Source organism: Miscanthus floridulus, chromosome 15 (assembly GCF_019320115.1).
Source record: "Miscanthus floridulus cultivar M001 chromosome 15, ASM1932011v1, whole genome shotgun sequence".
NCBI lineage: Eukaryota > Viridiplantae > Streptophyta > Magnoliopsida > Poales > Poaceae > Miscanthus > Miscanthus floridulus.
Window position 1 is genome coordinate 56,488,207 of NC_089594.1, and position 16,809 is coordinate 56,505,015.

General features: G+C 44.7%; 1 protein-coding gene across 1 annotated transcript; it reads left to right on the forward strand.

Annotated features, from left to right (window-relative positions):
• Positions 1-14,908: 14,908 nt before the first annotated feature.
• LOC136507486 (calcium-dependent protein kinase 27-like) lies at positions 14,909-16,483 on the forward strand. Its single transcript, XM_066502194.1, has 5 exons — positions 14,909-15,254; positions 15,355-15,470; positions 15,577-15,744; positions 15,915-16,139; positions 16,242-16,483. Exons 1-5 carry the CDS (start codon positions 14,909-14,911, stop codon positions 16,365-16,367), a joined length of 981 nt encoding a protein of 326 aa, XP_066358291.1. The 3' UTR covers positions 16,368-16,483.
• The last annotated feature ends 326 nt before the right edge of the window (positions 16,484-16,809 follow it).

A 16,809-nucleotide genomic window follows, 5' to 3' on the forward strand; every position in this document is an offset into this window, starting at 1 on the left:
ACCTTCTAGTTCCTGTTTCATGGTGGATAAGCATGGTTAATTCTGACATGTAGGTCTGCCTTGATGGTTTTCTGGATAAACCCTATAGAAAATACAGATTCACCAAAACTAGTGGAATTTGTTAGTTTAAACCCCTAGACCTTTGTTGGTGCTCACAATTGTGCCCTTATAGATGTTTTATTGACGGTTTATAATGATAGTTAACTACCATCAATAAGCTCCCCCAAGCTTAACCTTTGCTAGTCCCTTAGTAAAGCTAAACTCAGCAAAAATGGATCAGGAGTTGCTATGATGCTTTCACTCCTCAAAAGTACACATGCGTTCAAACAAGAATTCTCCTCTGAATTAGAATAAACCGATCTGACTTGAAACTTACCCATATTACCTTCAACCATGGGACTTCTTAGCCTTCACTTTGGTCTTGAGCAATTGAAAGACAGAACAATTAAGTCAAGCACTATGTCTCAAGTTCTTTGCTCAACTATTATTTTGGAGTTTTTTTTTCAAAATAAAACTCAGAGCTTCCATTGTATGACACTCTCAAATCTCTCAATATATGTAATATTTATGGATCCTCACCAAGGCAATGAAGATGTAATGCCTTTTTCTCTTCCTACCACTAAGGTTTATGTGGAGTTCGTAGGTAGGGAGAATGCTAGAGCATACTATCAATGCATATATTGTAAAGTCAAACAATGGATCCAAAGAGAGTTGAGTCATACAATCAAATCAAGATGTGCATGTGTGTGGAATATATGGTGGCTAATCCTAATTTTACTTTGCTCCTTAAAAACTTATCTCTCTTTTGAAACTTGGAAACACTTGCTAGAGAGCCGGGGCTATCTTATTCATCTCTTTTTTTTTTCAGGCGGGCATCTAAGTACCCATTATTTTAAATATCTCAGACACTTGTCCATTTTTTTTCTCAACTCTTTTTTTCTTTTCTTTCCTTTTTCCCTTATTTTTTTATGAATAACTTTTGCATAGCCCCATGCCTTTTTCTGCCGCAAAACTTTTGAGAGATAGTAACAAGAACTTGGAGCATTTATTTGGTGAATGGAAAACCTAACGAGCATGTTTTTGTGTTCACCCCCAGTGTAGGAGTAGAATATTTTTGGGTGGATCTAGATGAAAGGCATGTTTTTGCGCCTACCCCTAGTATAGGAGTAGTGCATATGTGGGTGGTGTGTACGTGATCTTGATTTTAAGAGCATGACAAACCTCTCATATGGGTCAACAAAGCTTGACAAAACTCAATGCAAAAGTAAGCAACATATATGTGAAAGTTTTCCTAGCCTAAATAACATGTATGGCTCTGGTGGGAATTCAAGTTATGTCATACAGGAACTCATCATGTAATATTTTTGTGTTTTCAAAAAGATAAATCTCTAGAACTTTAGTGTCACTTGGAACAAGATAAACAGCAGCTCAGACCTTCTCATATCATATCCGTCAACTACCTAGACTTAGATCAAGCATATGCTACCCACGAGTTTCAAGTTTAGAGTAAACCCTTATGTCAAAACAATCTTATCCAAAACTCGGGAGAATTCGAGGCTAAAAGCTAGGTACTTGAAAGGAATCACAACAGAGCAACTGTTCATCATTTCCATCCAAGCGATTATTTTAAGTCCTCTTTATTTATTCAACTCTTAAAAATAAATTAAAGCAAACTAGACACACCATTTATTTTGTTTTTAATTTCACTAGATCACACATTATTACTATAGCTATATATATTTATTATAAAGATAAGTTTTTATTTTGTTTCATTCACCATTTTCTTAACTATTAAAAAGAAACTAAAACAAAAAAGGGAAAGAATACTTACCTGGATACACGGAGGTGCTTCTCCCCCAAGCTAGCTCTTTCGGTGAGGGTTCGATGTTGTAAGTCCTTCGAACTGGACTTCTCCTTGTGAAGTTCATTAATACCTCGGTTTGTTTTGAAGACAAAGATTCTTGTGATGATGCCTCTAATGGTGATGTCACCTTCTTCCGCCAAACCTATCTTGGTTTTGAGTTTTGATTTTGGTTTGACAGGTTCAGGACCTTCACTTATAGAAATTGGGGAATCGATTTCCCCACACTTTGCTTGAAATGTATCCTGCTATAAAACAAGGTAGAGATCAGGTGCATGGGCTCTGTTGGTGGGAAAACACCAACATAACCAAAACTTTACTTATTCTTCTCTAACCTTAGGCACATTGAACAAGATGAAGTTGATGTTATGTGCTTTGTTCAATTATAACATAGGTGGTAAGATCAGAAGGTTGAGCATGAATGTAGCATTTAAGTTCATTTGGCAGAAAAGATTGAGTTACTTAACCCATGGAAGGATTGTCTATCTATGCATAATGTATCAATTTTTATATGATTATGACTATCATCTTCTAGAGATAGGATGTGCAAAGTTTTAGATCATCTGGTTAAGACTACGAGATCAAGGAAGTGGTGCTAGGAACAAGCTTGAAGAATAAACATGTTGAGTTAATCAGGTTGGATCAAGTAAATTGTAACTCAAACATATTTTGTTTCTTATTTATATGCCTACCAGAATCAAGGAAAAGCTTTTTAATAATGACCATTTACCTTTGGATATTACCTTTGTCATTAGAGCATGATGCCACCATATGATGAAGGGTAGATGACTCGTGATGGTCCTTCCCATTTTGCTTGAAGTTTTCCTTGTTTGGCTAGCCTTACAGCTTGAGCTGTTCATGAGCTTGTTGTCTCCTAGATTGCACCCTTTCTTTCTCATCCTTTTGTCATGCCATCTTTCTGCTCTTCAATTTTTTAACACCTTGTTAGACCTTTTTCCTCACTCATTGTTTTATGCCTGCAAAGGATTAGTGGACAACACATACCCGAATGAATATACAATTTTGAAACATGGGTTGTTTGTCTAGGATTTTGTAGTTTTCATCTATGCTAATGAAAAGATGGTGTTAGAATTATTTTAGCATAGTTTTTATTTATCATATTCTATACAGGCATGGATCAAGGCAAAGGTAACTTGTAGCTAAAGACAAAGCGAATGACCATGAATGAGTTGTGTCTTCTTTGCACAACGTTATTGGAGTTCATCATGTGCCTTGCTTCATCTCCGATTTAAATTTATCTCATGACTTACCCAAATTGATTTGAGAGTTTTCTGTAGGGGTTAGTCCAACAAAATAACCAGTATCTACTAAAGCATACTTTTGGCTCAAAAATCAACCTAGACACCATGTCTAATTTGATTTAGGAAGGCATTTTAACCTAAGCACCTCGCTTAATTTAAAAGCCTTTGGAAGTAAAATCAGCACACCTTTTGGTTTAAACTAAGCACCATGCCTAATTTAAAAGGTGTATGAAAATACTTCAAAACCTACACATACTATAGTAAACAAAAGTAGCATGAAAGCATTATAGAGATTTATTCAATTGAAAATGAAAAAGCATGATTGTTATTGAGCATGAGTTAAAGGTAGAGACAACCAAGATGAATTAGCAACATGGCATAAGATTTTTTAGAGAAGCCCATCCCCTAGGCTTGAATTTTGCAAGGCAAAGTCAAGTTTGGATGGATGTGATTCAATGTTGCATGATGATTGATTGGACATACCTTGCGTCGTCATCCTTCATTCTTTTCGCTACAAACCTAAAATGGTTATTGACAAAAATACCCAAAGGAATATTTTCACAATTATGTTTCTATGCTTATTTCACAAGGGTATCATAGCATAAGGTGAAAACTTATATTATCTCTTGAAAGTGCTTGTTTTAGGACATAAGCTCGTCCTTGGGAAACCTTCTAATTGCGATTCTAATTGGTGGTGGTTTCCCCTCCAACACCAATCTTCATGTACCTTTCTCAAGATTCATGCCAACGAGATTTGCAATATTTATGATAAACATATGCATCTACAATCACCCTTTCAAAGTCTTTATGAATAGGAGGCATGAGGGGGTTGAAGATCTCGTGTGTGGCAATATTAGAGAGACTAATTAATTTAGGAGATTTCTCATGTGAGCATGGATTTGATGAGGTGTTCATGAAGTTGCTTCCATGCTCATTGATGTCATCTTCCTTTTCAAGCTTTAAGGGTGTTTCTTCATGAATGTCTATAGGTGGAAACATTGTCTCCATCATTCCATGCCTATGACATTTATTGGATGTTTTATTGTCCAAGATTTCCTATGGATTGGTGGCTCTCGGGTTGATCTCATCTAAGGCCTCCTCCAAACTTGGATGAGTCATGTTTGTAAAAGAGATTGATTTAAGCTCACATTTTGAATCTAGACCAAGTTTGGATTCTACCCATAAGGCTTCTTCCTTGTCCATCCAATCTTTAGCAATGGCATATGAATTCTTAATACATTCCAGCCAATTCTTAATACATTCCAGCCATTGTCATTGCTCTTCTTGGTCATCTTTGCGGTCTTCATGATTCCTATACTTAGGTTGTCTTAATGGATTTCTAGGGTCATCATGAGACTTAGGAGAAAGAGCATAAGAGGGATCATCGGGGTCAAGGATGGGTTCAAATAAGACATCTAATGTGGGCATAGAAGGGGAGAGGATAGGGGTGGCTTCTAAATGGTAGGCTCTCCTTCTATGGCATCACTAGACATGCCATCCTTGAATTCTTCCCAATGTCCCTCATGGGAATAAGGACGCTTCCTAAGAGATCCCTTCTTGAGAGGATTTAAATTATATTCGCTTGAAGGTCTCTTATGAGAATTTAATGCTCTTCCAAAATCAGCACCAAAGAGGTCATCCTTAATCTCAACAGGGATTTCCAAAGGTGAAATTATTTCTTCTTTTGGCGGATTTTGGGGTATTGGTGGTTCGGGATTGATAGCTACATCTTAGGATTGGAGTGGTTGAGATTTGACTATCAAAACTTACTCTTCTTGTTTCAGAGAGGATTCATTCTCTTCCTTGGGGAGTTTATTAGGAATGCTAGTGTAGGGAGTTCCTTGGAATCCTTGCTAAGACCCATGTAAAAATGTTGAAGAAGTATAGGGTCTTGAATGGCAAGGTCTGGGCCAGTGATGATGAGGTCATTAAAATGATCCCACGATGTGCCAAGAGATTCTTCTTCTAGTTGTCTAAAATTTAGAACCTCTTTTTGAAGGCTAACCACTTTAGAGATGGAAAAGAAACGTAAACAAAATTTAGAGCATAGCATTTCCCAATCTCCTTGCATACTTCCTACGGTTAGACTATACCATTATTTAGCTCTTCCCATCAAAGAGAACGGAAACAACTTCCATCTTAAGGTCTTGTTAGATATGCCAGCGATACGCAAGCATGCACAAGTCTGTTCAAACTCTGATAGGTGCGAGTATGGATTTTCGTTGACTTCTCCCGAGAAGGATTGATCCCGAATCAATTTTATTAAACTCAGGTGTAGCTCATAACTAGGTGTTATGATAGGCTCTAAAGATTCTGGTGGTTTTAGGCTTGCGCTTGTGGGTTTAGTATATTGATAGATAGGAGTGGAATCCATGCTAAAAGAAAAAGTAAAACAAAAGAAAGAATAAAAGATAAAAGGTTAAGTTAGGCTTGTAGTTAATTCAGCAACCATTTCCTGGCAACGGCGCTAGAAAGCTTGTTGGTATATTTTAACGCACATAGATAAATCCGCAAGCGCACAGATACTGCTGTAGCTTTCACCCGAAAGTATTCCAAGTATTGTATCCATAGGGAAACATGTGAGACTAACTACGGTCTAACTTAACTAAGGGTAGCAACAAGGTTAGGATAAATAGGAGTGTAGAGAGAAAAACTAAGCTTCTCTAGTTCTGACTTGGGTAAGCTATGTCTTCTATTATTCAACTAGGGACATTACTTAAACAAAGACACCAACAGAGGATGCTTTCCATAGTAACCGCATCCTACTTGCCCTACAAATAGGAGGTGGACTATAGAGGATTCAATGATCCAGAATGTAGGATGCATCCACAAGTAACCAGAGTCTAAGTACCACGCTTACACTATAATTACTACTTTACTCTTCCCGGATAAAGAATAAAGCACTCAAACGAGTTGTGAACCTGATGAATAATATAAATAAGAAGCTTACTTGAATCAGAAGTTGATTACCAGAGAAATCTCGTAAGCAAGCTCAAGTAGAACTTGGATCCACCAAGGTACAAGCCATAGAGAGAGCATCGATAGGCCGGCACCTCCTCCAAACTATTCCCTCACTCTCTATCTCACTATTCTATTTATAAGACTAGACACTGTGGAGGACTAATCTTCTCTTGATTGCTGGCTCTGATCCTGAAGATATGAATTAGGGTTTCAGGGATCTACCGAGGGAGAGGGGTGTAGGGCTTTTATATAGGCCAGAGCATCCATCGTGAGCCCTTGGATCAAACCGACTTAAAGAATGGCGTAGATCCAACCTTGGAGGTGGTGGAGAACTGACATAACGAAATGGAGGCTGATAGGTGGACCTAGGGGCTCCTGCTTCGGTGTGGTGTCCTCTAGAACCTTCTAGTTCCTGTTTCATGATGGATAAGCATGATTAATTCTAACATATAGGTCCGCCTTGACTGTTTTCTAGATAAACATTGCAGAAAATATAGATTCACCAAAACTCATGGAATTTGTTAGTTTAAACCCCTAGACCTTTGTTGGTGATCACAATTGTGCCCTTATACATATTTTATTAATGATTTATAATAGTTGTTAACTACCATCAACAAGGGGCACACTTGGTGCCCTAGCCCTCTCCTATTTGCCCCGCTACCACTAGTGGCTTCACCAACCACACACTGAGACCAAGAGAAGGAAGGAGGAGGGAGGGAGGAAGGAGAAGGAGGAAGTCCGAGTGCCACCATCGAGGAGCCACTACTAGAGCCAGAGACAATGCCCCAATCATCTACACCAGTGTTGCAGCTCGGCATGGCACTGCACCGACTCGACACGGCCTCACCTCATCATAGCACCATCGGCCTGTCTACCATGCCACTACCGGTGAGCACCCGAAGCCCCCTTGCTCACTACCATGGACATGCCATGGCCATGCCATTGTATTCTTGCCCTTGGGAGGGCCAAAGGCCAGCCTTTTTGCCGTTGTGATGCACCACACATGCACACACATGTACATGAGCCAAGGCTCAGCCTTGCTGAGCCACATGGGCTTGGGAACGCTGGCGCCACCACGACGCACTAGCCGTGCTTGCCAGGGCCAGACCCCACCATGGTGCTGCTTTGTTGCAGCCACCTCGGGCCAATAGAGGTAGAACAAGCACCTCGACAAGCTTTTGCCTCGCTGAGGGACACGTCATGCGCTATACAAGAGAAGAGGAGAAGCCCCGGGAGCCACTGGTCATGTTCGCCTCACCGGAGCACCGCGCGCCCATGCCGCCACTGTGCCGGGGGTGATACGGCCAGCTCTAGCCACCTCGCGTGATGAGATTTGGCCATCGAGCTTCACCATGACCCCGCACACCCTGCCATGTAGCTGCTTGGACCGGAAGGCCTTGCCTTGCCTTGTTTTGCCTTAGTCGTAAGCTTGCCGGAGCTCCGCCACGCACCTTGCAGCGATATGGACTCCGCCGTGCCTTTTGGTCACCGTCGGTGTGTCGCCTAGCTTCTATGTCACCTCAATCAAAGGAAAAGAGCTGCCTTTAGCTCCAATTGAAGCCATGGACACCTCGCCATAGCTCGCCGCCACCGCCAAGCTGCTGCTGCCATGGCCATCCCTCCCGAAGCCCTTAGGGTTTTGCCTGGTACCCAAGCCATGCTTGCTGGAGCACTAGGAAGCCATATAACCCCTAGCAGCCTCATCGAGCCACCACAGAGTGAGAACGTGCAAGCTCGCCACAGTGAGATCATCGCCATGAGAGGAAGGAGCCACCGTGCCCTGCACCGCTAGGTGCACCCGGTGCATCGTGGACCAAAGGGGGGAGGAAGAGGAATGGACATGGTCCACCATGGACTTGGACTACGGTCCACGGACCCATGTGGCATAGTCCACCATGAGCCGTGCTCGTGGGCATGAGCCCGATAGCAGCCCGCCAGCACCACATGGCTGGCCTAGATGAGTAACACGTGTTCGGGCCGAGCTGGCCCAACCTGGCCCAACTCGGTCCATAACCCGACCCGCCTGAGCCTGTCCGAGCCCAGTCAACGTTGACCATTGACTGGCCAATGCTGACTGTTGACCTAGCCCCACCTTGCAGTGACTAGATCTGCCTTGCCCAATCGCAGCTTGCCACGTGTCAGCACCAGATTAACCTAGCCCTTTTTCTTTTTCAGAAAATGATTTAAACTTAGAAAATTCATAGAAAAATTGATACAACCTCAGAAAAATATGAAACTAGTGTCCAATTTTTTCTAAAAATGAGCTCTACATCATAGGCTTTTGTTTGAGTGCATTTGGATCTTTTGATTTTCCTTTGCTTCTTTGTGATCATCTATAGGAGTCGCTTATCATGGATATATGTCTCATTTGGCAGACCCGGAGGAGCCATAGACTGAGGAGCATGACCCTAACTACACTAAGGAGCTTGGAGATGACTTGCCAGGTGCCATGTCCTAGCCAACCTCATAGAATCCTACTAGACATGCTATAATATAGATGCTAGTGCTTTACTTTTAAGCAAGTGATCTATGATAGGTTGCATGGTAGAATTGCTTGGAAGCCTTTACCTTATCGCAACCTATACCCTTGCACACCCGCTGTTAGGCTAGATGCTCACTCACTTACCTGCTACTACTTCTACTACACATTATATCTGTGATGTGATGCTTGGTGGATGATTGTTTGTGAGTGGTTAAGGCACTTGGTGCTGATAATGTGGTAAAAAGGGAGATCTTGGTGTGCTTCTTGGGTGTGTGGTGAGGGTTAAGTCGATCAGGCAAGATTTTACAATGAGTTGATCAGCAAGTCTTGTTAGGGGGGGGGTGTGTGACCAGGCCATCCCCTATGAGAGGTACCTGTGGTAGGTGCATGTGAGATGAGGTGATCCTGGGGTAGAGTGTCTTTGTGGGATGAAGCCTCGGGATGGAGGTGCCATCGAGGCATGGGGTATTGGTTATCCCCATGAGAAGATATCCTGTCTTGTCCCTCTAAGGACTGCTATGTCGAGAGAACCGGATCATATGTCCCTTCGTACACACCACTCGTCCCTGTTTGGGTGGGGGACAGATGTTGACATGCTAGGGTGGTTCCACTACTGTTGGGTTGTTAGCGGATAGTGTAGGGAGGTATGGGCGTGTGACCCACACCCTCCTAAGACAGCGTAGTGTCCTTCGAGGGCCCTATACTATGTCTCATAGTCTTAGCGTGCCGAAGGACTCCAAGGTGGCCCAGGGTTAAGTGGTAGGGTGGTATCGCACTTGTTTGGAAGATAGCCCGATATCAGCCTAGGCGGTGCTCGCACTGATGATGGTGATCTTGTGTATTTCTAGGTGTAAACGCTCTATAGAGTTGATCGATCTATACGTTAGCCAAGTCCTTGGATATGGACATTCCTATGACCTATACTTCCCTTGATTAGTGAGTGGAGTCCTTTCTTCTCTCCCCCTAGGTTTTGGTGTTGGATTCTTGCTTTGGCCGATGAGGCAAGGCATGAGAGGGAGTCATCCTTGTCGCCTAGAGAGTGTGAGAGTGGTGAGATGTGTGTGATGGGATGGGAGAACATATGGATGAGATGGGTTAAAACTTGATGAAGTATTATTAAAACTTGACATACTCACATAGGAAACTACAGCCACAAATAGGTCTTTTGCTCGACCCTTGCATTCCACTACCACATAGCAAACACAAAGCATATGGTGGGAGCTAGTGGCCAGTACAAATCATACTGATAATTGTTTGACAGGTTCTGAGTTTGAGTATGACTACCAAGGAGATGGTTGGGTGGATTAGAGGTCTTGTTCCTACGCTCAAGTTTGGTTCATGAAGTTGGAGTCGACTCCCGCTGCCGTTCTACTTGATGTTGTTCTAGTTGCTGCATGCTCTGAGTGATTTTGCCAAGTGGCGATGTAGTAATGAGTAAACCTTGCTATTTGTACTCTCTTTAAGATAGGTATTCGATGTATGACTGTGATATCGACTATTATTTGATAATGTGATGGAATGATCGCCTAGGACTATCACATTATACTTCGAATATGTGGATTTCCCTTCGAGGAAATCGAGATCATTTCAGTTGGTATCAGAGCCATACTTGACCCTAGGATGAGACCCATAGGATTGGACGATAGAATGAGGAGTGGAACTTGTCTTTTTTGGTTATATGTACTGACCTTGCATCTTTTTATGCATGGCTTACCTCTTTTCTAATACGCTAATCCCATTTTTATGGAACGATTTGCAGATGGCACCCGCAGTTGAGCTTCCCGTCGATGGTCTGAGCTATAGGGGTTTTGCTCAGATGCTCTATGACATTCTTGAGGAGCTTGGTGTCCCTACCGAGCAGATCGAGTACGTCTATTGTGGTGAGCTAGGACCCAATGGACTATAGGGCCATATCATCATTCACCTCAGGGTTGCCACGAGTGAGACTTTGCTGGAGCTGCACGCCTTCTAGGAGCTCGAGGTAGAGACTCCATCGAGACTTGTGTCTAGTCCGTTTCATGTTCCGCCCATCGCTGCGTGATGCGTGACCTCATGAGCACCTCAGGAGAGGGCCGTACCGCTTGCTTCCCTAAGCCTTGGACCTCACCCAGAGTACCAGGAGGCAGATAATGGTTGCTGAGCAGACTATTTACATAGAGGAGGGCCCTTGCCTTTAGGTGTCTGGATAGTACATCCTCTGTCAGGACAGGTAGATCATGGAGGTCCAGTCATAGAACCATTATTACCAGGACATGCTATTCTGGGCTGACAAGGCCTTCTTGGAGGAAAAGAAGAAGAAGGAGGTACTCAAGTAGACCATTCGAGTGGAGCATCAGGGCTATGACCGTATGGAGGCCTACTACAAGGTGTGTAAGAGCAAGCTGAAGGAGGAGATTATAGATCTAAGAGACAAGGCTAGAGACTTTGGGCTCTACAATGACTATCTAGACTGCAAGGTGTACAAGCTTGAGGATGCTCTTAAGCGCAAGAAGGTGTCCCTGAGGAGTCACATTGAGAAGGAGAAGAGGTACCACTTTAGGAAGATGATTCTAGATAGCCGCTGCAACATGTTGAAGGACCTAGTACAGATGAGTGTCAACACTTCCCACAACTTGTGTCACCTCATCGAGTACATGAAGTACATGGAGTATCTCAAGGACAAGGCAGACAGGATAAGCTAGGCATGGATTGACTCTGACACCAGGAGGGTTAAGGAGATCAAGGAGGTGCAGAAGATCTTACCACCTAGGTCACATAAGAGGCCACACAAGGAGACCTTCAGTGTTGAGCCTACCAAGCTCAATCTGAAGGCATGCCCATCCAAGACCTACCCTAAGGCATCGAAGACTACAGAGTTCGAGGAGGCCTTGGAGTACATCTTGAGGATACATCATACTGATGTAGAGCTCTAGGAGATGGATGCTAGCACTTCACCACCATTTAGTCAGAGTTAGGTTCCTAGTGATGCTCTAATAATGTTGTAGTTGCAGTGTTGAGATGAGCCCTATGTGGCTATGAGACATGACTTACCTTCAGGAGTAGAGTATAATGTCCCTCTTTGGGAGCCTACCTACATGTAGTGTGATTTCTCATGAGTCTTCTAGTGTAGCTGCTGGAGATATTGCCATGTAAAAAACTCATATAATGAATGCTTGGATCTTAATGCTTCTTATGGTTGTTCTTGATTCTTTATTTGAGTGTATGGTTAAATTTAAAATTGTTAATAAGTCACCTAACCACTTAACAACTCATGACCTAATGTTTGCACCAAGATGTCATGTCGCCGCTCTGAACATCTGAACCATCGCTCCCTGTCCTCCGTGTCTACTGGCCGTGGTCGTGGTCATGGAGGACACACTGCCGCCCATGTTGCCCTCAACCCTGAGGAGGAGGCACCACCTACCAGAGAGCAACATGTGGAGGAGCCCATCCTAGAGGAGCCAGGCATAGCCTAGCCAAGGAACGAGGATGCTCCGCCTAGGGACGACAATGCTCCACCACCACCACCACTTCTATCTGAGGTGATGGACCGCCAGACACATCTCATGGAGACACTAGCTGAGGGGCTACTGCACAGCAATGGAGGTCCACCCAACGACTTCTAGAGGAAGCTAGAGGGTTTCCTCAAGTTGAGGCCCCCTACCTTTGATAGCTCTGACGATGACCCCATCGTCGCCGAGGATTGGCTACGTGAGATGGAGAAGAAGCTAGACCTAACCACTTGCTCCAACATGGAGTGTGTTGGAGTCATAGCCCACCAACTCACTAGCACCACACGCGCATGGTGGGATAGCTACTATGACACCCACGCTGACCTCGCACACATCTCATGGGAAGAGTTCACCGAAGCCTTCCATGAGCATCACATGCCTGAGGGCATGATGGATGCCAAGGTAGAAGAGTTCCACAACATTTCCTAGGGGTCCTAGAAGATTGAGGACACCAACCGCTTCACTCGCATGATGAGGTATGCTCCTGGTGAGATAGACTCCGAGAAGAAGAAGGTGTACTTCTTCAAGAAGGGTCTAAGCATGTGCCTCAAGGTGGCCCTCTCGGGTCATACCTGCTACACCCTCCGAGAGATGATCAACAAGGTCCTAGAGATGGAGAGGGATCATCTGGAGGCCGACGCCCTCTATAAGGAGAAGAAGCGCCAGTCCGAGAGCATGTCTCGTGCCCTAGCACCTTAGAGGCCACGTGCTCACGTGCCCTCACTGCCTGGCCCTTGTGCCATCTAGGGAGCTACACCTGCTCTGAGGCATGGAGGTGGTACCTACACCGCCAACTACCACCGCCCTGCTTAGAGCCCTGGCACATGGAAGACTGCTGCTCCCACCACCACAAGAAGCATGCCTTTCACATGTTTTGGCTATGGCTAGCCGGGCCACAAGGTTGCCGACTACCCCATGAAGAATGCTAGACAACCTGCATCAACCCCAGCGAGACAAGCTTCTATTTAGGGTATGCCACACAAGCCCACTGTGGGACCCACCATGGTCATCTCACCCACTTGACCACTGAGGATGCCCAGGACGCCCTCGACATGGTGTATGGTATGTTTTTAGTGCATGGATACAAGGCTTTAGTATTATTTGATCCTAGTGCAACATGTTCATACATATCCACCAAATTTGCACGAGAGCATAACCTACCTATAACTCGACGGAGAGTGCCCATAGACACTAGTTCACCTTTGGGCAACATCAGATGCACCAAGAGATGTCAGGGAGTGAGTATCACCATTGAGGGTCACCCTTTTCTAGTCAATCTTACCTTACTTCCCTCTGATGGAATGAATGTCATACTGGGGATGGATTGGTTGACTCAACATAGGGGAGTAATATCTTGCTCACCAAGATATGTGGAGATAACACATTCGAGTGGGCACATGATCTGATGTGAACCCAACCTTAAGAAGATGGTTTCCATGTTGTGTGCCTTGGAAGCCAAGTCAGTTGAGGAGGTACCCATAGTATGCGAGTACCCTAATGTGTTTCCTAAAGAACTACCAGGTATGCCACCTGATCGTGATGTGGAGTTTGTGATTGACCTTCTGCCTGATATGGGACCTACTGCTAAGAGGCCCTACCACATGTCGGTTGATGAGCTAGAGGAGCTTAAGAAGCAGCTCAGGGAGTTGTCTAACAAGGGGTACATTAGGCCTAGTGCTTCACCATGGGGTTCCCTTGTCATGTTTGTGAAGAAGAAGGATGGTTCCATGAGGATGTGCATTGACTAGCAGAACTTGAATGCCATGACTGTCAATAACAAGTACCCATTGCCAAGAATAGATGATCTGCTAGACCAACTGAGGAATGCCAAGTTCTTTTCCAAGATTGATCTCCGATCTAGGTACCATCAGATGAAGATCAGGACTGAGGACATTCCTAAGACAGCCTTTGTCACTAGGTATGGGTAGTATAAGTTCATCGTTGTGTCCTTTGGACTCACTAATGCCCCGGCCTACTTCATGAATATGATGAACAAGGTGTTCATGGAAGAGCTAGACAAGTTTGTAGTGGTGTTTATCGATGACATTCTTGTTTACTCGGCCACCACAGAAGAACATGAGTAGCATTTGAGAGTAGTGTTGGAGAAGCTGAGGTAGAATTAGCTATATGCCAAGTTCAGCAAGTGTGAGTTCTGGCTCAAAGAAGTCACCTTTCTAGGTCACATTCTCACTACTGAGGGAGTAGCTGTCGATCCTGTCAAGATTGAGGCTATGAAAGAGTGGAAGCAACCCTGCAATGTGACTGATATCTAGAGTTTTCTTGGGTTGGTAGGATACTATCACCGCTTCATTGAGAACTTCTCCAAGATAGCCAAGCTGATGACCAACCTGCTGAAGAAGACCGATGAGTTTGAGTGGATGTCAGAGTGTGAGCAAAGCTTCTAGACCTTGAAGCAGAAGCTTGCCGCCACTCCTGTGTTAGCATTGCCTAACATTCAGCAAGACTTTGTGGTCTATCGCGATGCTTCTAGATAGGGACTTGGCTATGTCCTGATGCAAAATGGGAGAGTCATAGCTTATGCATCATACTAGTTGAAGGACCATGAGCAACACTACCCTACCCATGACCTTGAGCTTGCATCTATTGTGCACGCCCTGAAGATCTAGAGACACTATCTGATTGGGAACAAATGCGACATCTACACATATCATAAGAGCCTGAAGTACTTCTTTACCTAGGAGGACCTGAACAAGGGATAGCACCAATGGCTAGAGCTGATTAAGGACTAAAACCAAGAGATACATTATCACTTGGGAAAAGCTAATGTAGTCACAGATGCCCTGAGCCAGGTACCGTGCACATTCGTCAATCGCACCTCGTCTTATCATGGATGGGCTGGCTCATGCATGGCGATCCATGCATGCTTCTCCTTTTTGCAGGCGAGGAGTTCACGGACGTCGTCGGGAGCCCGTACTACGTGGCGCCGGAGGTGCTGAAGAAGCGCTACGGGCAGGAGGCCGACGTGTGGAGCGCCGGCGTGATCATCTACATCCTGCTCTGCGGCGTGCCGCCGTTCTGGGCGGAGACGGAGCAGGGCATCTTCGAGCAGGTACTGCACGGCTCGCTGGACTTCGAGTCCGACCCCTGGCCGAGCGTGTCGGAGAACGCCAAGGACCTGCTTCGAAAGGTGCTCGTCAGGGACCCCAAGAAGCGCCTCACCGCGCACCAAGTCCTCTGTGAGTGGCATTGTCTTTGCCACATTAATTTTCACCGATGTGTCCCCATATCCACCATGGCTGAAACCCTTGACCTGGACTCAATTGTTCTTGTTTCCAGGCCACCCGTGGCTGCAGACGATCGCCTCTGCGCCTGATAAGCCGCTGGACTCTGCGGTGCTGTCCCGGCTGAAGCAGTTCTCCGCGATGAACAAGCTGAAGAAGATGGCGCTGAGGGTGAACAAGCTGCTTCTTTCCTGCTGCGATTGCGATATAATATACATGGCCGTGTTTTTCATGGAATATGAATGTGATCTTCAATTTGTTGTGTGCATATATACAGGTGATCGCGGAGAACCTGTCGGAGGAGGAGATCGCGGGGCTCAAGGAGATGTTCAAGATGATGGACACTGACAACAGCGGGCAGATCAATTTCGAGGAGCTCAAGGCCGGACTTCAGAGGGTCGGCGCTAACATGAAGGAGCCCGAGATATATCAGCTCATGCAGGCTGTAAGTCTTTTCTGCCTAAATTTCTTCCCTTAGGCCGGCACACATGCATGGACAAAGAAACAGGGGGATTTTCAAGTATTATGGCAAACATTAAGAAGAAAATGCTGATTGTTTTAATTGTTCAAGAAACAATTCCTGTGCCTATATATGCCTTATTGGCATGCTTGCAGGCTGATATCGACAACAGTGGCACCATAGATTATGGAGAGTTCATAGCTGCCACACTGCATCTCAACAAAGTTGAAAGGGAGGCCCATCTATTTGCCGCCTTCCAATACTTTGACAAAGATGGCAGTGGATACATCACAGCTGATGAGCTGCAGCAAGCGTGTGACGAGTTTGGCGTAGAAGATGTCCGACTCGAAGACATGATTGGCGAAGTGGATCAAGACAATGTATGATTCATGATTACCCGATCCTCAAATCTCCATTAACCCGGCCTGGTGTATGTATTCGTCAGCATAATCCTGATACACTTTTGTTTGATCCTTCTGCAGGATGGGCGCATAGATTACAATGAGTTTGTCGCAATGATGCAAAAGTCAACAACCGGATTTGGCAAGAAAGGTCATCAGTACAACCTTAGCATTGGTTTTAGGGATGCCTTGAAGGCAAATAGCTGACAATGTTGTAGTGTTGCATTGTACATTTGTGTACCCATCATACTATGTGAAATGGTGCTGTGCATACGTGTTGTAATTGTAAAGGGAACTCGGGTTCTGATTAAATCATAGGAGCTTTTGTTAACCGCAATTCATGCTTTTGCTCATAGTTTTTTTAATAAAAAAATGCAGAACTACTAGCACTTGCTTGTAATATAACATGTCAACCCTCACCATTCTTATAAAAAACCCCTCAGTATTCCATTGGCCAGGGACATGTGTAGATGGCCAGATGGGATAGGCCAAACAGGCGGCATGGGGCATGACCCATGCACGACATGGGCACGATTTGTACTAGCCGTGCCGGCACGGGCCGATAGCTAGTGTCGTGCTTGGCCCGCTACCTTGGCCCATAGTGCTGGCACGAGCATAACCCATTTAAGGTGAGGTCACGGTGATTACG

Excerpts from the sequence above, each read along its gene's own strand:
- LOC136507486 (XM_066502194.1), top strand. The coding sequence starts at position 14,909 with ATGGGCTGGCTCATGCATGGCGATCCATGCATGCTTCTCCTTTTTGCA. Across the intron at positions 15,255-15,354 it reads CACCGCGCACCAAGTCCTCT|GCCACCCGTGGCTGCAGACG; the intron begins GTGAGTGGCATT and ends TCTTGTTTCCAG. Across the intron at positions 16,140-16,241 it reads GCGAAGTGGATCAAGACAAT|GATGGGCGCATAGATTACAA; the intron begins GTATGATTCATG and ends ATCCTTCTGCAG.